Source organism: Trichosurus vulpecula, chromosome 2, assembly GCF_011100635.1.
Source record: "Trichosurus vulpecula isolate mTriVul1 chromosome 2, mTriVul1.pri, whole genome shotgun sequence".
Taxonomy (NCBI): Eukaryota; Metazoa; Chordata; class Mammalia; order Diprotodontia; family Phalangeridae; genus Trichosurus; species Trichosurus vulpecula.
This window is the reverse complement of record NC_050574.1, coordinates 259,019,830-259,043,389: the sequence shown is the minus strand read 5'-3', so window position 1 is coordinate 259,043,389 and position 23,560 is coordinate 259,019,830. Positions and strand designations below refer to the sequence as shown.

General features: G+C 38.0%; 1 protein-coding gene across 1 annotated transcript in view; it reads right to left on the bottom strand.

Annotated features, from left to right (window-relative positions):
- Positions 1 to 23,560, bottom strand: part of CCDC150 (coiled-coil domain containing 150) — a 138,654-nt gene that overhangs the window by 5,612 nt on the left and 109,482 nt on the right. Inside the window, exons 19-22 of the mRNA XM_036747116.1 lie at positions 20,132 to 20,258; positions 11,614 to 11,808; positions 10,193 to 10,261; positions 9,941 to 10,102 (exon numbers count right to left, since the gene is read on the bottom strand). Coding sequence (XP_036603011.1) covers positions 9,941 to 10,102; positions 10,193 to 10,261; positions 11,614 to 11,808; positions 20,132 to 20,258 — 553 coding nt within the window. The remainder of the gene's footprint in view (positions 1 to 9,940; positions 10,103 to 10,192; positions 10,262 to 11,613; positions 11,809 to 20,131; positions 20,259 to 23,560) is intronic.

Here is a 23,560-nt window from a genome sequence, read left to right as displayed (position 1 = left end):
AGAATAACATACTCTGATAAGTATAGAAATCAAACTTGTCCTACAGGCAGTAGGAGGGGAAGGGGGAAAGAAAAAGGGTGGGTGGGAGGGAAGAAGTAGCAAGAGGAAAAGGATAAGATAAGGTAGAATGAAGAGGGAGGGTAAATTGAGGAAGGCAGTGGTCAAAAGCAAAACTCTGTTGAGGAATGGAAAGGAGAAGGGAGAAATAAAAGCATAAATGGCGGGGGGGAACAGGATGGAGAAAAAGACACAGCTTGTAATCATAACTGTGAATGTGAATGGGATGAACTCTCCCATAAGACAGAGGCAGATAGCAGAATGTATATGTTGTTTACAAGAAACACATTTGAAACAGGGGGATACACACAGGGTAAAAGTAAAAGGTTGGAGTAGCATATACTGTTCTTCAGCTAAAGTAAAAAAAAAAAAACAGGAGTAGCAATCCTAATCTCAGACAAACAAAAGGAAAGATAGATCTAATTAAAAGAGATAGGGAAAGACACTATATCCTGCTAAAAGGCAGCATAAACAATGAAGCAATATCATTAACATATATGCACCAAGTGGTACAGCATACAGATTCTTAGAGGAGAAGTTAAGGGAGTTACAGGAAGAAATAGACAGCAAAACCATACTAGTAGGAGACCTCAACCTCCCCCTCTCTGAACTTGATAAATCTAACCTCAAAATAAACAAGAAAGAAGCTAAGGAAGTGAACAGAATTTTAGAAAAGGCAGATATGATAGACCTCTGGAGAAAACTGAATGGGGATAAAAAGGAATATACTTTTTCTCAGTGATACATGGCACATACTCAAAAACTGACCATGTACTGGGGCATAAAAACTTTTCAATCCAGTGCAGAAAGGCAGAAATACTCAACACATCCTTCTCAGATCATGACACCATAAAATTATTTGTAATAAAGGACCATGGAAAGATAAACTAAAAATTGGAAACTAAATAATCTAATCCTAAAGAAAGAGTGGGTCAAAGAACAAATCATAGAAACAATTAATAACTTCATTCGAGAGAAGGACAATAATGAGACAACACACCAAAACTTAAGGGATGCAGCAAAAGCAGTTCTCAGGGGAAGTTGTATGTTTCTAAATGCATACATGAATGAAATGTATAAAAAGGAGATCAATGAAATGAGCATGCAACTGAAAAAGCTAGAAAAAGAACAAATTGAAAATCCCCAATTAGATATTAAATTAAAAATACTGAAAATCAAAGGAGAGATTAGTAAAATTGAAATCTAGAAAAACTGTTGAACTAATAAATAAAACTAAGAGCTGGTTTTATGAAAAGAAACAATAAAATTGATAAACCCTTGGTCAATTTGATTAAAAAAAAAGAAGAAAACCAAATTACCAGTATCAAAAATGAAAAGGGTGAATTCACCTCCAATTAAGAGGAAATTAAAACAATAATTAGGAATTATTTTGCCCAATTGTATGCCAATAAATTTGACAACCTCAGGGAACTGGATGAATATCTACAAAAATACAAATTGCCCAGGTTAACAGAAGAGGAAGTAAATTACATAAATAACCCCATCTCAGAAAAAGAAATTGAGCAAGCCATCAATGAACTCCCTGGGAAAAAAACTCCAGGGCCAGATGGTTTTACATGTGAATTCTATCAAACATTTAAAGAACAATTAATTCCCACACTTTATAGACTATTTGGGAAAACAAGTGAAGAAGGAATCCTACCAAATTCTTTTTAGGACATAAATATGGTACTAATACCTAAACCAGGAAGAGTCAAAACAGAGAAGGAAAACTATAGACCAACTTACCTAATGAATATTGATGCAAAAATTTTAAATAAAATATTAGCAAAAAGATTGCAGCAACTTATCAGGAGAATAATACACTATGACCAGGTAGGATTTATTCCAGGAATGCAAGGCTGGTTCAATATTAGGAAAACCATCAGCATAATTGGTCATATCAATAACAAAACTAAAAGAAACCATATGATCATCTCAGTAGATGCAGAAAAAGCTTTTGACAAAATACAACACCCATTCCTTTAAAAACACTAGAAAGCATAGGAATAAGTGGAGTCTTCCTTAAAATTATAAATAGCATCTACCTAAAACCATCAGCAAGCGTTATATGTAATGAGAATAAGCTAGATGCATTCCAAATAAGATCTGGGGTGAAAGAAGGATGTCCATTATCATTGGTACTAGAAATGTTAGCTTTAGCATTAAGAGAAGAAAAAGAAATTGAAGAAATTAGAATAGGCAAAGAAGAAACTAAGTTATCACCCTTTGCATATAATATGATGATTTACTTAGAGAATCCTAGAGAACCAAGTTAAAAACTACTTGAAATAATAAACAACTTTAGTAAAGTTGCAGGATATAAAATAAACCCACTTAAATCCTCAGCATTCCTATACATTACTAACAAAGCCCAACAGCAAGAGATAGAAAGAGAAATTCCATTTAAAGTTACTGTAGACACTATAAAATATTTGGGAGTCTACCTGCCAAGACAAACCCAGGGCCTATATGAATACAATTATGAAACACTTCTCACACATATAAAGTCAGATCTAAAAAAAATGGAATAACATCAGTTGCTCGTGGTTAGGCTGAGCTAATATAATAAAAATGACAATTTTACCTAAATTAATTTACTTATTCAGTGCCATACCAATCGAACTACCAAAAAAAATTATTTTACAGAGCTGGATAAAATAATAACAAAATTCATCTGGAAGAACAAGAGGTCTAGAATATCCAGGGAATTAATGAAAAGAAATGCTAGGGAAGGTGGCCTAGCCATACCAGATATTAAACTGTACTATAAAGCAGCACTCATCAAAACTACATGGTACTGGCTAAGAAACAGAGTGGTGGATTGATGGAATAGGTTAGGTACACAAGATGCAGTAGTCAACGACTATAGCAATCTACTTTTTGATAAACCCTAAGAATCCAGCTTCTGGGCTAAGAATTAACTATTTCACAAAAACTGCTGGGAAAATTGGAAAATGGTATGGCAGAAACTGGACATAGACCAATATCTTACACCATATACTAAAATAAAGTCAAAATGGGTTCATGATTTAGAAATAAAGGCTGATACTATAGGCAATTTGAGAGAGCATGGAATAGTTTACTTATCAGATTTATGGGAAAGGGAAGAATTCATGACCCAACAAGAGATAGAGAGCATTACAAAATGCAAAATGGATAATTTTGATTATGTTAAATTGAAATGTTTTTATATAAACAAAACCAATGCAACAAAGATTAGGAGGGAAGCAGAAAATTGGGAGAAAATCTTTACAACCAGTGTTTCTGATAAAGGCCTCATACCTAAATATACAGGGAACTGAGCCAAATTTATAGGAATAAAAACCATTCCCCAATTGAGAAATGATCAAAGGATATGAGCAGGCAGTTTTCAGAGGAAGAAATTAAAGATAGCTATAGGCATAAGAAAAAATGCTCTAAATCACTGTTGATTAGAGAAAGGCAAATCAAAACAACTCTTAGGTACCACACCTCTCCTGTCAGATTGGCTAACATGACAAAACAGGAAAATGATGAATGCTGGACAGGATGTGAGAAAATTGGAACATTAATACATTGTTGGTGGAATCGTGAACAGATCCAGCCATTTGGGAAAGCAATCTGGAACTATGCCCCAAATGCTATAAAAATGTACATACCCTTTGACCCAGCAATAACCACTCCTAGGGCTATATACCAAACAGATCACACAAGAAGGAAAAGGACCTGTATGTACAAAAATATTCATAGAAGTTCTTTTTGTGGTAGCAAAGAATTGGAAATCGAGGGGATGCCCATCAATCGGGGAATGGCTGAACAAATTGTGGTATACGAATGTAATGGAATACTATTGTCCTATAAGAAATGGGGAAGATATGGACTTCATAATAACCTGGAAAGACCTGATCTGGTGCTGAGTGAGAGGAGCAGAACCAGGAGAACATTGTACACAACCACAGACATATTGATTCTGTGATGACTTACTTGATGGACTTGACTTGCTCTTCTCAGCAATACAAGGCTCAAAGACAGCTCCAAAGGACTCATGATGGAAAAAGCTATCTACATCCAGAGAAAGTACTATGGAGTCTGAATGCAGATTGAGGCAAACTATTTACTCTCTTTTTTTTCTCTTCTTTTTTGGTTTTGTTTCTTCTTTCTCATGATTCATTCCATTGGTCATAATTCTTCTTTACAACTTTACCATTGTGTAAATAAGTTTAATGTGAAGGTATATATAGAATCTATATCAGACTACATGCCATCTTGGTGTTAGGGGCTAGGGGTGGGAAGGGAAGAAAATTTGAACATGTAGAACTGAGTGTTGTAAACCAAAAATAAAACACCTAATTTAAAAACTTTTTGGCTGTTTCCTATGTATAATGAGAGCTTTATTGGAGAAGTTTGCTGTAAAAATTTCCCTCACTTTTCTGTTTTCCTTCTAATTTTGGTTGTGTTAGTTTTATTTGTGCAAAAGATTTTAAATTTCATATAATCAAAATTATCCATTTTACATCCTGTGATACTCTATATCTCTTGTTTGGTCATAAAGTCTTCCCTTATCCATAGATCTGACAGGTAAAGTATTCCATGCTCCCCTAATTTGCTTATTATATCACCCTTTGTGTCTAAATCATTTATCCATTTTGATCTTATCTTGGTATACAGTGTGAGATGTTGGTCTATACCTAGTTTCTGCCAAACTGCTCTCCAGCTTTTTGTCAAATGTTGAGTTCTTACCCCAAAAGCTCAGTTTTTGAATTTATCAATTGCTAGATTACTATTGTAATTTACTACTGTCTATTGTTTACCTAATCTATTTCATTGATCCACCACTCTATTTCTTAGTCAGTACCAGATTGTTTTGATGATTACCACTTTGCAATATAGTTTGAGATATGGAACTGTTAGGCTGCCTTTCTTCACATTTTTCCCATTGGTTCCATTCCCTTGACATTCTTGGCCTTTTGTTCTTCCAGATAATTATTTTTTCTAGCTCTATAAAATGATTTTTGGTAGTTTGATTAGTATAGCACTGAATAAGTAAATTAACTTAAGTAAAATTATTATTTTTATTATATTGGGTGGGCTGCCAATGAGCAATAAATATTTTTCCAATTGTTTAGATCTTTATTTCTTTGAAAAGTATTTTGTAATTGTGGTCACATGATCTCTGGGTATGTCTTGACAGACTGAAGGAGGTAATTCTTTTTTAAGTAAAAATTTTTATATTTAATTTTTTCCAATTACATATAAAAAACAATTTTTGACATTTAAAAAAAATTTGAGTTCCAAATTCTCTCCATTCCTCCCTCTTCTCCCCTCTCCTTGAGAAGGCAAATAATTTGCTATAGATTATACATGTGCAGTCATTCAAAACATATTTCCATTTTAGCCATGTTGCAAAAGAAAACACAGATAACCAGAAAAATAAAGTAAAAAACATTTGCATTCAGACTCCATCAGTTCTTTTTCTGGAGATGGATAGCATTTTTCAACATAAGTCCTTTGGAATTGTCTTCGATTATTATATTGCTGAGAATATCTAAGTCATTCACAACTGATCATCATAAATTATTGCTGTTACTGTGTACAATGTTCTCTTGGTTCTGCTCACTTCACTTTTCATCAGTTCATTTAAGTCTTTTCAGGTTTTTCTGAAATCATCCTGCACAATAGTATTCCATCACAATCGTGTACCACAACTTGTTCAACCATTCCCCAACTGATGGGCATCTCCTCAATTTCCAATTCTTTGCCACTACAAAAAGAGCTACCATGAATATTTTTTGTACATATAGGTGTTTTTCCTTTGATCTTTTTGGGATACAGACCTAGTAGTGATATTGCTGGGTAAAAGATCATGCACGGTTTCATAGCCCTTTGAGCATACTGAATGAGGTAATTTTTTTAAAAATTTCTTTTTCCTCCAGTTACATATAAAGACAATTTTTAACATTCATTTAAAAAATTTTGATTTCCAAATTTTCTCTCTTCCTCCCTCATTTTCCTGCTCCCTGAAACAATAAGCAATTTGTTATAAGTTATACGTGTTCCATCAGGCAAAAGATATTACCATATTAGTCATGTTGTGAAAGAAGACACAGATAGGGGAGGTAATTCTTCAGAAGACAATAGGTAACCAAACCTTTTGGATATCTCGAGATAGGTCTAAATAGAAATCATTAATATACTCCTTTACTGAACTTTCCTATTTAAGGTGATGTCCCTGCTATTCTTGGAGTCCTCTAGGCTCATAACTCCTGCTGTTAAACTTGGCTCTTCATTCTCCTTCACTCCACCCAACTAATCAGCTGCCAACTATCATTTTTACCTCCACAACATCTATTACATAGAACCCCTCTGTACTCATGCATCCATATCTTATGTCAGATCTTCATCACCTCTTGTTTGGACTATTTCAATTGCCTCCTAAGAAAGCTCAGGTCTTTCCACTTTCACTCTAAGCTATCCTATACAATGTAGCCAACATGATCTTCCATAAGTGCAGAGTTAGTCACGTAAGTCCCCTACTTAATAAACTTGAGAAGGTTGTCTATAATAGGTGCCTCCTCTTGCTCTTTTTTTGTCGTAAGTTTGGTTTGATAAGTGGTAAGTTTATAGCTAGGTGCACAGTGGATAGAGCACTGGGTCTGGTGTCAGGAAGACTCATCTTCCTGAATTCAAATCTGATCTCAGACATTTACTATCTGTGTGACCTGGGCAAGTCACTTAACCCTGTTAGCCTCAGTTTTCTCATCTGTAAAAAGAACTGAAGAAGGAAATAGCAAACAACTCCAGTATCTTTGCCGAGAAAACCCCAAATGGGGTCATAAAGAGTCAGATGCAACTGGACAACAAGTCTACAAATTAATGTGCATTAGAGGTAATGATGCATTTGGAGGATATTGGACCTTCTCCAAGCATCATGATGAGATCTACCAATAGTATGATAGAACTTGTAATCCTTTCCAAGACTTTGACTTTTCTGGCCAACACCGGTGAGCCTGTGCTTCTCTTTGTGTTTGTGCACTGGTTTGGTGATCCACTGAGCGTCAGGATTTTGTCTGACAGCTTTGTGAAATGAGTCAATAAGAAAAACCTAAAAGAATTTACAGATTGAATCTTCACCCACCCAGTAGGCGTCCAAGTTTTATTGTGTTTAGATAAATGGAAGAGAGTGTTGGTGATGAGGAGGTCATGAGATGCACAAGCTTTCAGTAGTAAGTGACCGTTGCTGTTGCTGTTTCCAACTCCATTCTTCCCCAGGACTCCCTGCCATGTCTGGTAGTCTGAGGCTACTCTAGCATTAAAGTCACCCAGAATTATAAGCTTGTCCTCTTTTGGCAAATTGATGATAAGAGTCTCCAGGGCTTCATGAAATTTTTCTTTGACCTCATCAGGGTTCATCATGGTGGGAGCATAGGCACAGGTGATGGTGGTGTGGTGTTTTCCTGCAAGTGGCAATCTCATTGTCATGAGCCTCTCAATCACTCCTTTTGGCAGGCATACAAGCTTGTTGACTAGATTAATTTTAATTTAAAACCTATGCCGGCTTTATGGTGCTCCACTTCACTGTGGCTGCTCCAGAAAAAAAAACCATGTATCTAGCTCCAATTTCAGTAAGCTGGCCTTCATTTGCCAGCCTTTTTTCACTCAGGACTGCTATTTGGAAGTCGTTCATAACCTCCCCCTCCTCATCAACTTTCCAATGCATATACCACACCCACCTCATGTACTTTATAGTCTAGTGACACTAGCCTCTTTGTTGTTCCTCACACAAGATACTTCATCTTTTGGCTTTGGGAATTTTTTCTAGCTGTCCCCTATGCCCAGAATTCTCTCTCTCCTCATTTCTGCCTCCTAGTTCCCCTGGCTTCCTTTGAGTTCTACCTAAAATCCTACCTTCTACAAGAAGTTTTTCCCAATCCCTAATTCCAGTACCTTCCTTCTGTTGATTTTTTCCAATTTATTCTGTTTATAGCTTGTTTGCAGAAAGGTGTTTATGTGTGTCTCTGCCATTAGACTGTAAACTCCTTGAGAGTAGGTCTTCCCCATTTGATTATGAGCTCCTTGAAGGCAGGGACTGCCTTGTGCCTATCTTTGTATCCCTAGTGCTTCGCACAGTGACTGGTACATGTTGTTGTTTAGTTATTTCAGTTGTGTCTGACTCTTTGTAAGTTTTGCTTGGCTTTGACTCTTTCTTGGCAAAGTAACAGGAGTAGATTGCCATTTCCTTCTTCACCTCATTTTACAGATGATAAAACTGAGGCAAACAGGGTTAAGTGACTTTTCCAGGGTCACACAGCTATTAGGTATCTGAGGCAGAATTTGAATTCAGGTCTTCATGACTCTAGGCCTGATGCTCTATCCACTGCACCACCTGGCTGCCCTGACTGGTACCTGGTAGGTACTTAATAAATATTGTCTGACTGCCCTATTATATCTAGGCTAAAATGTAAGATCCTCTGTTTGGCTGGTAAAGCTCTTCTTTCATAACTTGATCCCAATCCATCTTTTCAGCCTCATTATGGTATTCCTTTCTGATACTCTATGTTACAACCAAATTGGACTTCTCTCCGTTTTTTACACATCATTCCATTTCCCATCTTTATGTCTTTGTATTGTCTGCTCCTCCTCCCTGGAATGCACTCCTTTTTCACCTCTGCCTCACCAAATCCCTCACTTCTTTCAACATGCACACCATGCTCATGATTTCAGAAAAACCTGGAAATATTTACATGAACTAATGCAGAGTGAAGCGAGCAGAACCAAAGGAACATTGTACACAGTAATAGCAATATTGTATGATGACTAACTGTGAACAACTTAGCTATTCTCAGCAATACAATGATCCAAGACAATCCCAAAAGATTCATGATGAAAGATGCTGCTTTCAGAGAAAGAACTGATAGAGTCTGCATGTAGACCAAAGCATACTATTTTTGGTTCAAATTTTCTTCCACAAAATGACTAATATGGAAATATGTTTTACATTATTGCACATGTATAACCTGTATCAGATTTCTTACTGTCTTAGGGAGGAAGGAGGGCATGGAAGGAGGAAGAAAGAAAATTTGCAACTCAAAATTTAAAAAAAAAAAGAATGTTAAAATTGTTTTTTACATGTAATTGGGGAAAAATAAAATATTATTTTAGAAAAAGATACAGAAAATGCTCCACCTTTTACCTAAAACCTTTCTTTGTGTAATAAATATCAAGTTGCTTACCTCCTCAAGGAGAGGGGAAGAATGGAGGGAGAGAGAAAATTTGGCATTCAAAATTTTAAAAAATGGATGTTAAATTTTTTTACATGTAATTGGGAAATATTTAGGAAAATATATAAAAATATATTTAAAAGCCTTTATTGATCTTCTCAAGAGCTTCCCTTCATAGTTTAACTACCTTATATTAACTTTGTATGTATTTATTCTAGATATATTTATAAAGGTACATATTGATTCCCTCAATAGAATGTAAGCTCCTTGAAAGCAATGGTTGTTTTATTGGTTGACTTGGTGTCCCTAGCACTCAGAACAATTCTAGCCATGGGCTTGTGGACTGATACTACTAGAATAGCAACACTTTCTACAGTGTAGATATTAAGAAGTAGGAAGACCCTGAAAACAATAACTCAAATGTCTTTTGATATTTGAGTCATGTTTAGTCAACTACATTTTAAGAATGTGGGCTTTGTTTTAATAAACCTATAAGTGCTATTTTTTTGGCAGTCAGTGCTATAGTCTCCTCTCAGGTAGTACTAGGGGTATAGGCCCAAATTTTATATTTATATACATAAGGGCAGACTAAGGCTTTTCTACTATATTCAGAAAGTACATTAGCTATTATGCTGGGCTTGTGATCATGTGATCAGCCTTTGACCTAAACAGAAGCTCTTTACCTGGCACCGACTCTGCAACTCTACCCTAATTTTTCGTTCTGCCTCTAGTTGTAGTTCTTGTTGCTTATTTCGTGCTGATAAATCATGTTGGCTCTTTGCTAACATCTGCATTTCCCGCTGTAGAGTGCTCACTTCAGCCACAAATTCCTGGATACTCAATGACTGGAAAGGCATACACACAAAAGATTAAAATGAGCAAGTGTGGGACTTTTGTATTCCAGGATAAACACAAAGTTAGTAAAAAGTATCTACCTGTTCGTAATTCTTTTTCTGATATTGATCCTTAATTAGCTCCACTTGCCTCAATTCTGTTTCTATTTGCTGAAAACAAATGAGGAATAATATAAATAAGATCATGGAAAATCTGCTTGCCCCATTTGCCACTAAGATGCATAGAATCATAAAGCACGAATGGGCTTTTCTTCACACCTGGTCTACTGGCACTGAAGAACAAACTCCAGTTCTATCAACGTGAGAAGGAATGGTTCAGCGGCCAGCACATATCTCTTACCACATATCTTCACTTCAACATTTACCATGGCGGGGCAGGGAGGCAGGAAGTTCGTTTCTCACTCTGTTGCTTTTCTGGACTTTATAGTCTCCAGAAACTCATCATTATGCAAGACGAATGTAATTCTGAAACATACCTTCTCAGCACCTCCTGCCCCTAGAATCCCTCCATCTGATTGGAGAGGGTGGAGGGTGGACGTTGGAGGGCTTGTCCCAGATCCTCTACCATTTAAAGAGGACACCCAGGAAATTCTCATCATTTCTCACCCATGTGCTTTCCTAGACTTTATCATCTCCAGAAACTCATCATTCTGAAAGATATCAACTCTGAAATTCACACCTCCTCAGCATCATCTGCCCCTGGGGCCCTCCTTCCTTCTGGTTGGAGAAGGTGGAAGGTAGACATTTGAGAGCTCCTCCCTGATCCTTCACCATTTAGGGAGGCCAATCAGGGAATTTTCTTCATTTCCCACCTGAATGCTTTCTTGGACTTCAAGGTCTCCAGAAATTCATCATTCTGCAAGATGAAATCAACTTTGAAACTCATACCCCTTCAGCATCTCATCCCTGGGGGTCCTTCTTCCCTCTGGTTGGAGCAGGTGGTAGGGGAGGACATTTGGGAACTTCTCCATGATACTCCACTATGTAAGGAGGGCACCCAGGGAATTCTCCCCTTTTTCACCTGATAGTTTTCCTGGGTTTCATGTTCTCCAGAAAGTCATTGTTCTTCAAGATGAAATCACCTCTGAAACTCTCACCTCCTCAGATCATTTCCCACCCCTGCTGCAGGACTTCATCATGCTCTGTTGCTGGCAACCTCTCTCCTACACCCTCCCACTTTTCGTTTCATTTTATGTTTTGTTTCCCCTATTAGACTGTGAGCTTTTTGAGGACAGGGACTACCTTATGCCTTTTTTTGTATCCCCTGTGCTTAGCACAGTGCCTGGCACATAGTTGACACTTAACAAATGTTTATTGACTCTCTGTTTCAAGGCAACCTTCCCATTTACCAGCTGTTGCTAGTATTGCCTAAGGCCACCACAAGCTATTAAATATTCTGAAAATTTCTTCTCCTGGCATCAATTGCTTATATTTCAGTCCAGGGGACAGTGTTAACAAAGGGTCTTAAGATAACTCCTTGTGACAGAGGGTCTTCATACAACCTTCATTCTCTCTGAATTCTGGACATTTTGAGCCTTGGAAGATAAATGGTGCTTGATCTGGGCCCTCTGGCTCTTTAATTTTTCCTTGAGACTGGCTAATGTTTTTTCTAGTTCTGCCACTTTCTGCCGCAGCTCTCTGTTGGCCCGGGACACTTCCACTGATCTGGAGTTGGCATCATCAAGGGCTTTCCTCAGCTGTAGGGCACAGATAAAACCATGAGAATACTTTCACCTTCCATTTCAGTTACATAATTTTATATCAGTAACTTCACAGTCTTTTCTTTCTCTTATATTCTTTTTAGCAGGAGAATTGGGTGCCTTATTGAGGTGTGGAGATTTCTCCTGATGGTTAAATGTCCTATCCATCGAGCACAAGATCTAAGAAGTCTCATGCCAAGCTAGAAAGGCTCCAAGAATGAGCCTAGTGACTACAAGAGGGTCATCAGTTGAGTTGACTACTGAGTGATGAGTTTTTAAACCATAGCAACTTTGGAAGACCATCTATTAAAATGTACAGGGATTGTATAATTTATGTTGATAGAAGTATGATCACAGATCACTGGAGTACTGAAGGATTTACCCTGACCCCCAGAAATTAGCCAAGAGTCTAACTCAAAAATCTTCCAAAAGTAAAGTTCTAAAAGCAATTCAGTTGTGGTTTATGGTTTGAAAAGACATTCTCATGGTCCAACACCAATAGCTTATATTTAATTCTACAGGACAACGTTTAAAAAAGGGTCTTAAGACAATGTCTGGTGGTTCAGAGTATTGATATAACACTTACCTTTGAATTTTGGGCATTATGGAAACCTTGGAAGATTTGAGTCTTCCAGCATTTTAATTTCTCCTTGTCACTAATAAATATTTTTTCTAGCTCAACTACTTCTATTGAAGGTTTCTGTTGGCTCATACAAACTCCCAAACCAAAGGATCTTTTTCCCCTTGTTGGACAAAGGATAACAAAGAAGTGCATGGCAACCATATATTGCTTGGTATAATAGAGACAATTACCCCCCAACCCTTACACCAAAGTTTCAGTTTTGTATCAACATCTAAAGGACATCACCACTTGAATGTCTCACCATCATGTCAAAACTTAAGATTATCTAATGTAGAAAGGAATTGATTAAAGGAGTTCCTGATGATAGTCCACCTGGTGAACTTACAGGTTGGAAACCTTTGGGACCTTCGATTACATTTCATGGAGAGTATGGATATGCCCCTTCATATCTCCTGGAGAATAGGTTTCATAGTTGGGGCCATCCAAAAGATAAACTGGTTGGGCCCACTGTTTTAGGAAAAGCCACCCACTTGCACTGACCAATGAAATGGAGCTTATAGGCCCTTTTGGCCCATTCTTTTTGGAGGGATACTATGATCACATTAGGACTAAAAGTGGAACTTCTAAAGGCAGCCTTTGGGCAAAAGAACACAGCTGCTACAAGTGCTCATCTGCATGGCCTAGAAGAGAGTTCTTGGACAACGTAAAATTCCTAGCCCAGGACTTGAAATGGCAATGGAGTAACTGCCCAACCATAAGGCAATTATGGAGAAGGGAACTTTGTGGTCAAGTGGTAAGAGATCCTGGGGAGTTTCCACCTGAGAATCCCCAAGATGGAGAGCCCAGAATGACCTTCTAATAAGAGAAGGGTGATTTCCTCAGCAACAGCATCCCAGAATCTAACTTTTTTATGACAGATGGAATATTTCTTGGGTTGCACTTGTCTTGGGGACTGCCTTGTGAATGGGCTTCCAAGTTCAAAAGTTTGCGTACATGGCCTTCTACTGAAAGAAGGGAAACTTAAGAATAGCATGCATGGCTCCTGGTGTAGAAAGAAGTAAAGCTAGGATGTGAAAAAGCAAAGGATTTGGATTTTGCCCTGGTAGTACTCTTAGTCAGACTGTGCAGGTCTTGATGGGAAAGGAATTATCTGTCTAGCAGTCCCAAATGCAGTTCCCTTCCAGGGTGAGTCTAAACCTTCAGAGTAGAATAAAGTTGGATGTCTGTATAGGTTTCTCTGTGGGGGTAAAAATGGAATGCATTGGAATGCTGGAATGTTACTGTCCAGCAACACCATGTTTTTCTATTTCGAGGGTAATACAAACCAGAAGGTACTGCTATTAGTCTGAGGGGCCCTGTAGGCACCCCTATGGAAAATAGAACTCACAGAAAAATAAGAGGGCAGCCCCACTGGCATAAAACTTATTTTCCTTCTTATGGGTGTTCAAACCATAGGGTAACATTCTGAGCCTGGAGGACTTTAAGACATTAGTGAAAAGTAAGAATCATAGGAAAAGGAGAATTATATTGATATGTTTTTGTATTTTCTAGGGGATAGAATGATATTTGATACTTGTGCATGCTAAATGCATTTGTTAAGTTGAGAACTAGTAGAGCTACTTGCCCTTGTGGAAACTGAGACATGAGGCATACTCTGAGATTTCCCAAAAATTTCAGCGGAGGGCATACAAAGCAAAAAAGATAGTGATATTTTTGATCTAGTAAAAAAATACACTAAACTGAAAAAATATAACATCAGACCCATTTCCATTTTTCATCCTTTTGCCTCCTAAGGTTCAAAACCCTAAAATTAGCCTTTTATTCTTCCTCCTCTTTTGTTCTATAAATCCATTTTAGCCATCAGTTTGGATGATTCTTCTACTGAAATGTCTAAGTTGACCCTTCATTATCTCAACACTCTACTCTAATCCAGATCCCAATTAACCTCATGGTTAGATGATACAATACTTCAATGGTTTCCCTACCTACACCCTTTCTCCATTCCTCTCCAGCTTATACAATATTATCAGATTTTATTTCAATGAATCTGTGATCTCAATGACACTGATATCCCATCAAAAGCTTTATAACATAACACATTTGGATCTTTTCATCCTGTGTGATTCTTGTCCATGTTTGGACATAAATCTTCCATATAGAATCTTAGCATGTTGGAGTCCTTTTTCTTGATTTTAAAATATTCTATTGGTACCAGTGGGTCCTTGGACTATTTGTTTGCTATTTTCGTCCCTCCATTTATAATCAGCCTACATCCTCTTCTATTTGAACATTAGTTGGATAACTTTTATGCCACTTTTTGTGCCTCAGCCATCATTGTGCTCAATGGAACTCAGCACAATAGAATCACAGAATTTGAGAGTTAAAAGAGATTTCAAAGGCCATCTGGTCCAAGCCATATGTGAATAGAATCCCCATTATAACAAACCTGACAAGTGGTCATCTGACCTCTGCTTGAAAGACTTAAGGAAGGGAAACCTAGCATTTCTCTTTTTTTTCAAATTCAATTTTATTTTATTTTCAATTCTAGATTCTCTCCCTCCCAACTCTCTCCTTTCCTAACCATTGAGAAGGCAGGAAAAATAAAACCCATCACAAATATGTATAGTCAAGCAAAACAAATTTCTACATTAGTCATGCCCAAAAAGAAAGAAAAGAAAATATACTTCAGTCTACACAGAGTCCATCAGTTCTGTATCTGGAAGTGGATAGCATGGGTCCTTTGGGATTGTAGTAGGTCATTGTGTTGAACAGAATTCCTAAGTCTTTCAAAGTTCTTTATCTTTGAAATATTATTGTTATTGTATGAATTATTCTCCTAATTCTGTTCACTTTATTTTGCATCAGTTCATACAAGTCTTTCCAGGTTTTTCTGAAACTATCCCCCTTCATAATTTCTTAAAGTATAAAAAACATTTCCTCACTTTTTACATGTAATTTGTCCAGCCACTCTCCAGTTGATAGGAACCCTTTAAGTTTCTAATTCTTTGCCACCACAAAAAAAGCTGCTATAAATGTTTTTCGTACAAATAAGTCCTTTTCTCTTTTTTAGTTTCTATTTTTGGGGCATGGAAATAGTAGTATAATATAGTAGACACACAATATCACTGAATACTCAGTGAGTACTCAAACTGTTTTGATGATTGTAGCTTTATTTGTAGTATAGCTTGAGATCTGGTATTGCTGGGCCTCCTCTATTCCCAATTTTTTCACTAATTCCTTTGATATCCTTGACTTTTTATTCCTCTAGACCAATTTTGTTACTATTTTATAGCTTTATAAAGCAATCCCTTAGTAGTTTGATTGGCATATCATTGAATAAGTAAATTAGTTTAGGAAGTACTGTTATTTTTATTATATTGACTCAACCTACCCATGAGCAATGAATATTTCTCCAATGGTTTAGGTCTGTATTGTATAGAGGTTTTTGTAAATATGTCATATAGTTCCTGTGTGTATATTGGCAGGTAGGCTCCCAAGTATTTTACACTGTCTGTAGTTATTTTAAATGAAATTTTTCTGTCACTTCCTGCTGAATATTGTTGTAATACAGAAATGCTGATGATGTGTTTTAATGGCAGCCCATCCCACTTTTGGACATTTGTAATAGGAAGATTTTCTGACCTTCAGATGAAATCGACCTTTTTGCAACTTTTCCCAAGCCCAGCAGAACAAGTTTAAACACTCCTCCAAATTACAGACCTTCAAATACTTGGAGACAGCTATTATTACCCCACTACCACCACCAATTTCCACCAAATCTTCTCTTTCCCAGGTTAAATATGCTTAGCTGATGCTCATATAACAGACTCACAATCTTTCCCCAGCCTGACTGCACTCTTCTGAACATCCTTTAGTTTATGTCCATCTAAAATTGTAGCACCTAGAATTGTACATGATCTCCAGATGAGGCCTGATCGGGGCAGAATACAGTGAGACTATCATCTCCCTATTCATAAAAACTAGGCCTTGAAGACCAACTCATAGCATTTTTGAGGGTTTTTTTGGCTGCCACATTACATTGCTAACTCATATTGAGTTGCAGTTCACTAAATCCTTGAGATCTTTTTTTCAGAACTGCTGGCCTACCATGCCTTCCCAGGTTGTACTAAGAAGTTGATATTTTATGCCCAAGTGTAAGACTTTTCATTTATCCCCACTGAATTTTATCTTATTAGATTTATTGCAGTGCTCTAGTCTATCAAAACTTTTTGGATCTTGAATATACCAATATGTTAGCTACCTATCCTAGCTTGGTGTTATCTGGCAATTTGAAGCACACATCATCTATGCCTTTGGTCAAATCATTTGTAAAAATTTTAGGCAGTATAGAGCCAAGCACAGATTCCCGAGGTACTCCAATGAACACCTCCTGGCATGATGACACTTGTTAATTAACAATCACTCTTAGAGTCTAGCCTTCCATCCAGTTCTAACTATATTTAATTGCATCATTGTGGCCTATATTTCTCCATTTTCTCAAGAAGATTATGTAAAGCTTTACTAAAATCTAACTGTATGCACAGCATTTTCTTCATCTAAGTTACTGGAAAACAAAGGAAATGTGGTTAATTTGGAATGACCTGTTTTTAATGAGGCCACGCCCATGTATAATCATATTGCATCACTTTCAAGTTATTAATCATTTCTTTAATGATTCATTGTACAATTTTCCCAGGAAGTAAAGACAGGAGCAATGGCCAATAGTTTGCAAACTGTTCTATTGTTTTGGTTTTTTTTTGAAAATCAGAGTTTTCCTTTCTCCAATTTTGTGGTATCTCTTCTGGTTTCCAGGATCTTTCAACTATCTCTGATAAGGGCTCAACCATCAACCAGTTTTTTTGGGCCCCCTTGCCCCCCAACAATGGAGTCTGTCTTGAATTCATCAAGATGTTGTCTTACTATCACCTGACTTATCTTGGGCATTGACTCTCTGTTAGTAATTTCTCTTCTATCATTTCTAGTGTAGAAGCCATCCTCCTCCTCCTCAGCAGAGAAAAAAGAAACAAAGTAAGAATCAAGTGGTTCCACTTTCTCTTTTTTGTCTGTTACCATAGATTGCTTCACTCCTATCTCTTCATTGATCCCTTCCCCCCCTCACTGTAGCTTAAAACTCAGCTCATTCTTAGCTTCAGCACTCTGGACACTTATTTTTATAGGACCATGTTATGCCCTTAGAGTACTTTATACATTGTTTTTTAAAATCATCTGTCTCTTCAGATAAATCCCATTTTTACTTCTCATTAGAAGGGACTGCTTTTGGATTTTCATTCTTGAGCATGTTCTCTACCTCTTGGGCTAACCTCCGCTGTATCATTTTAGTCCATTATTATCTTATCTATATTTCCTTTGATCCCTTTGAAATATGCTTTACCAAAATCTAGTGTGAATGTCATACTATGCCAGGATATCCTCCACTTCTCTATCACAGACTCTAGGAGGGAGTGGTCACTTTTACCCCAACAATGAGAATCAGATCCAGGATAGAATTTCCCCTTGTTGGTTCCTCTTCCTTCTGAAGGATGAGGAGATCAAGATCAAGATCAAAAGTAGATCAAGAGGTTATCTGCTCTGCTTTTGACAGAGAGACAGAGAGAGAGGGAGACAGAGAGAGAGAGGGAGAGGGAGAGAGAGAGAGAGAGAGAGAGAGAGAGAGAGAGAGAGAGAGAGAGAGAGAGTGCGAGCACTCTGGAAGATGTCTGGGTATTTGAAATCCCCCATTAGTACCATATCACACCTCTATGCCAAGTTTGTGATGTTTTTCTAAGTGAATCTATTTCTTCTTTCAGTATAGGTAATCCAATGACAACATCACTTCTATTTTTTCTTTCCTTGACCTTAACCCAAAGACTCTCCATTAAGCCTTTCTTCTCTGGTCCCTTGATTCCTTTACCTGAGTATACTTTCTTAATATATGATGTTACTCCTTCCTCTTTTACTTATCCTGTTTCTTCTGAATAAGACATCTATCCAGAGTACAATCCAATCACGGGTTACATCACACCAAGTTTCAGTGATATATGAGGTCAAATTTATTAGGACTTCTAGTCCTTGTGTGTTTCCTCAGCTTTGGATACCTCTATGCAGATATTTGAAACCACTGGCTTTACTAATGGTAATTTTTGGGGATCTTATCTCCTGTGAACTTTTGGTATTTCAACTGCTTTTCTTCTTCCTTCATTGTGACTACTTTATAATATCTAGGTTGGGGGATATATGTAAGCAATCTTGTCCTTTTCCCTATCCTTTTTAGTTTAAAGCCTTTTTTACTGGATTTGCAAGGCACCTAGCAGATATAATCTTACCAGCACTTGTTAGGTATATGCTATCTCTGGCTAGGAATCTGTTATTTCTATATTTTAAGCTATGGTCCATAAGTCCAAATTCTTTTCTGAGACACTGCCATCTTAGGTAGCTATTCACTTCCCAGATGATTATTTTCTTTTTATGTATTCTCTCTAGCAATGAGGAAAATACAACTTGTGCTCCTATATTCTTCAGTTTCTTGCCCAAGATTTCATCTTTGAAAAAGCATTGTACAAGGTGGCAGGATAACATCTGAAGTTAATGTTAGCATTAATATATCATGTTTAGTCATGCCCACCATGAATCTTTTCATTGTCCTTTGGGTCTCTCAAAATGTTTGTTCTTGCAAAAGTGTGATGGTCCATGATTTGCAGCCACATAGCATTGCCAGAATCTGTATGTAATTTTCCAAATACAATCCAACCCATCTGCTTCCTCCTATTTAATTCTTGGTCAAGCTCATATGCAATTCTGCCCACCCCCCCCCCCAAAATATGAAGTTGGACTAATTCAAAGGGCTGCCCATCTAGTTCCATGTCATAATTCAGACAACAGGCATTTTTTCATTTTGTCTTTCTTTGTGGCTCATTAGGCCAATCTATTTTTAGTTGTTGTGGATCTAATTGAGGAGTATTATAGTAATGTTGGATTAATGCATTTAGCACAATGGCAAATAGAAACATTTATCATACTTTGAATCTTTTCATTATCTTATTACTTTTTCTAGGCAAGTCCCTTAGACTGAATCTCTAGTTATTTTGCTTTTTAAGGATTCCTTTTGATGTATTCAATTAATCAGTAAGTGTTTAATCAGAATTTGCTATGTTAACTTTCAAACAAAAAGACAGCTAAATATTTCAAAAGGGCCTTGCCCTCATCAGCCCGAAAAGCTGCTTGACTGATGGCTAAAAAAGTAAAATTTAACAATGACTCTGGACCAATTGGTGAAGGTAGACTCCAGAACCTAAAACCATCAAATGATTGGAGTGGGAAGGGAGAAACTGTTGTTGCACATAAAGTAAGTGCTTGATAAATGCTGGGTTAATTAAATGGACTAGAAAGGCAATTTAATATATGTAAACAGGAAGTCTCCTTATCATGCTTGATAACAAATGGAATAGGAAAAATGTTTGCACACTGTAGTTCTTTATTTGGGGCATTAGGAATATCACTTGTTTTCTTTAGTGTAGTACCTACTGCCATCTTATGAAGAACAGTGAGTTTGTTTAACCACATCTGGTCTGCCTGGAAAAGGAGACTACAGTACTGAAAAGATGGGAAGCTGAAGGAAACACTAGTCTCAAAACTCTTCAGCCAGTCTCTTTTTGAGGGATTCATGGGGAGGAAGGGAGGGAGGGAGGGAGGGAAAGAGAAAAACAGAGAGACAATAGTTTTCATAATCTCACATCTTACCTCATTCGTTTCCCGTTGTGCAGCTTTCTTGGCAGTCTCTCTCTCAGTCTGAAACTGTTTTCTCAAAGAATCTATATGTTCAGCATTCATCTCAGCCTGCATTTTGGATTCCTCAGCTACCTGTTCCCTTTTTATTTTGAGGGGAGGAAGAATCATGAATCATCTTTAGAAATTAATCTTAGTTAAGTTTTTTAAAGGCAACTTCATGTAAAAGTTAGCAATATCTACTTTCAGAAAGATTATGGGAATAGAATTCCAACTCTAAAACAAATACAGAATCAAAGAATCTCAGAATTAGGGGGCGGAGCCAAGATGGCGGCTGGTAAGCACGGACTAGAGTGAGCTCCGTACCCAAGTCCCTCCAAAAACCTATAAAAATGGCTCTGAACCAATTCTAGAACGGCAGAACCCACAGAACAGCAGAGGGAAGCAGGGCTCCAGCCCAGGACAGCCCGGGTAGTCTCTGGGTGAGCTCTATTCCACACGGAGCTGGGAGCTGGGAGCTGGGAACGGAGTGGAGCAGAGCCCAGCCTGAGCAGCGTGGACGATCCAGTCCAGAAGCCGGGCGGAGGGGGCCCTAGCGCCCTGAATACGTGAGCAGTTACCAGACCCCTCGACCCACAAACACCAAAGACTGCGGAGAAGGTTAGTGGGAAAAGCTGCGGGAGTGGAAGGAGTTCGCGGTTCGGCTTCCAGCCCCGGGGGCAGCGGAGGTGGGGCAGCTACAGCTGTTGTTACTTCCGGCTCCAGGCCCACCTGGTGGGGGGAATTAAGTGGCGGATCACAGCAGGGGTGCACAGCCTGCCGAAGATCTGAGCCCAGTCTGGACTGGGGGTCCTTGGGGAAGGAGGAGTGCGGCTCTGACAGAGCTGGCACCTCCCCCCCAAACGTAGAACATAGAACTCTGTAATCTACAAGCAGTCATACCCCACTGAAAAACTCAAGGGTCAAGTTAGTTGGTTGGGAATATGGCCAGGACGCGAAAACGCGCCCAGATTCAGTCTCAGACTTTGGATTCTTTCTTTGGTGACAAAGAAGACCAAAACATACAGCCTAAAGAAGACAGCAAAGTCATAGAGCCTACAACCAAAGCCTCCAAGAAAAACATGAACTGGCCCCAGATCATAGAAGAACTCAAAAAGGATTTGGAAAAGCAAGTTAGAGAAGTAGAGGAAAAATTGGGAAGAGAAATAAGAAGGATGCGAGAAAACCATGAAAAACAAGTCAATGACTTGCTAAAGGAGACCCAAAAAAATACTGAAAAATACACTGAAGAAAACAACACCTTACAAAATAGACTAACTCAAATGGCAAAAGAGCTCCAAAAAGCCAATGAGGAGAAGAATTCCTTGAAAGGCAGAATTACCCAAATGGAAAAGGAGGTCCAAAAGACCACTGAAGAAAATACTACTTTAAAAATTAGATTGGAGCAAGTGGAAGCTAGTGACTTTATGAGAAATCAGGATATTATAAAACAGAACCAGAGGAATGAAAAAATGGAAGACAATGTGAAATATCTCCTTGGAAAAACCACTGACCTGGAAAATAGATCCAGGAGAGATAATTTAAAAATTATTGGACTACCTGAAAGCCATGATCAAAAAAAGAGCCTAGATACCATCTTTCAGGAAATTATCAAGGAGAACTGCCCTGATATTCTAGAGCCACAGGGCAAAATAGAAATTGAAAGAATCCATCGATCGCCTCCGCAAATAGATCCCAAAAAGAAATCTCCTAGGAATATTGTTGCCAAATTCCAGAGCTCCCAGATCAAGGAGAAAATACTGCAAGCAGCCAGAAAGAAACAATTTGAATATTGTGGAAACCCAATCAGAATAACCCAAGATCTGGCAGCTTCTACATTAAGAGATCGAAGGGCTTGGAATGCGATATTCCGGAGGTCAACGGAGCTAGGATTAAAACCTAGAATCACCTACCCAGCAAAACTGAGTATCATGTTCCAAGGCAAAATATGGACTTTCAATAAAATGGAGGACTTTCAAGCTTTCTCAGTGAAAAGACCAGAACTGAATAGAAAATTTGACTTTCAAACACAAGAATCAAGAGAAGCATGAAAAGGTAATCAAGAAACGGAAATTGCAAGGGACTTACTAAAGTTGAACTGTTTTGTTTACATTCCTACATGGAAAGATGATGAGTATGATTCATGAGACCTCAGTATTAGGGTAGTTGAAGGGAATATGCATATATATATATGCATATATATATGTTTATGTATATATATAAGTGAATGTGTATGTATGCATGTATCTATGTGTATATGTATGTATGTGTATGTATGTGTATATATATATATGTAAAAGAGAGAGAGCAGACACAGGGTGAGTTGAGGATGAAGGGAAGATAGCTAAAAGAAATAAAATGAAATTAAGGGATGAGAGAGTAACTTACTGAGAGAGGGAGATAGGGAGAGATAGAATGGGGTGGATTATCTCCCATAAAGGTGGCAAGAGGAAGCAGTTCTAGGAGAGGAGGGGAGTGGGCAGGTGAGGGGGGAATGAGTGAACCTTGCTCTCATCAGATCTGGCCTGAGGGGGAATACCATACATACTCAGTTGGGTATCTTACCCCACAGGAAAGAAGAGGGAGGAAGATAAAAAAAAAATAAAAGGCAGGGGGATGATGGAGTGGAGGGCAGATGGGGGTGGAGGTAATCAAAACAAACACTTTGGAAAGGGGACAGGGTCAAGGAAGAAAATTCAATAAAGCGGGATGGGTTGGGAAGGAGCAAAATGTAGTTAGCCCTTCACAACATGAATATTGTGGAAGGGTTATACATAATAATACATGTGTGGCCTAGGTTGAATTGCTCAACTTCTTAGGGAGGGTGGGTGGGAAGGGAAGAGGGAAGGGAATTTGGAACTCAAAGTTTTAAAATCAGATGTTCAAAAACAAAAAAACTTTTTGTATGCAACTAAAAAATAAGATACACAGGCAATGGGGCGTAGAAATTTATCTTGCCCTACAAGAAAGGAAGGGAAAAGGGGATGAGAGGGGAGGGGGGTGATAGAGGGGAGGGCTGACTGGGGAACAGGGCAACCAGAATATACGCCATCTTGGAGTGGGGGGGGGAGGGCAGAAATGGGGAGAAAATTTGTAATCCAAACTGTTGTGAAAATCAATGCTGAAAACCAAATATGTTAAATAAATAAATTGCATTAAAAAAAAAAAAAGAATCTCAGAATTAGAAGGGAGCTCAGAGGTCATTTACCTCATCCCACTAAGGAATCTCCCCCAAGTGGCCATGTAGCCTCCACTTGAAAGTCTCCAGTGATGAGGACCACAGTCCTTTCTGAGGCAGCCTATTCTAGTTCATGATTCTTTAATTGTTAGGAATTTTCTCCTTATATCAGACTCTGATTCTCTGACACTTCTCCCTATTCCAGTTCTTCCCTTTGGGCCCAAGAA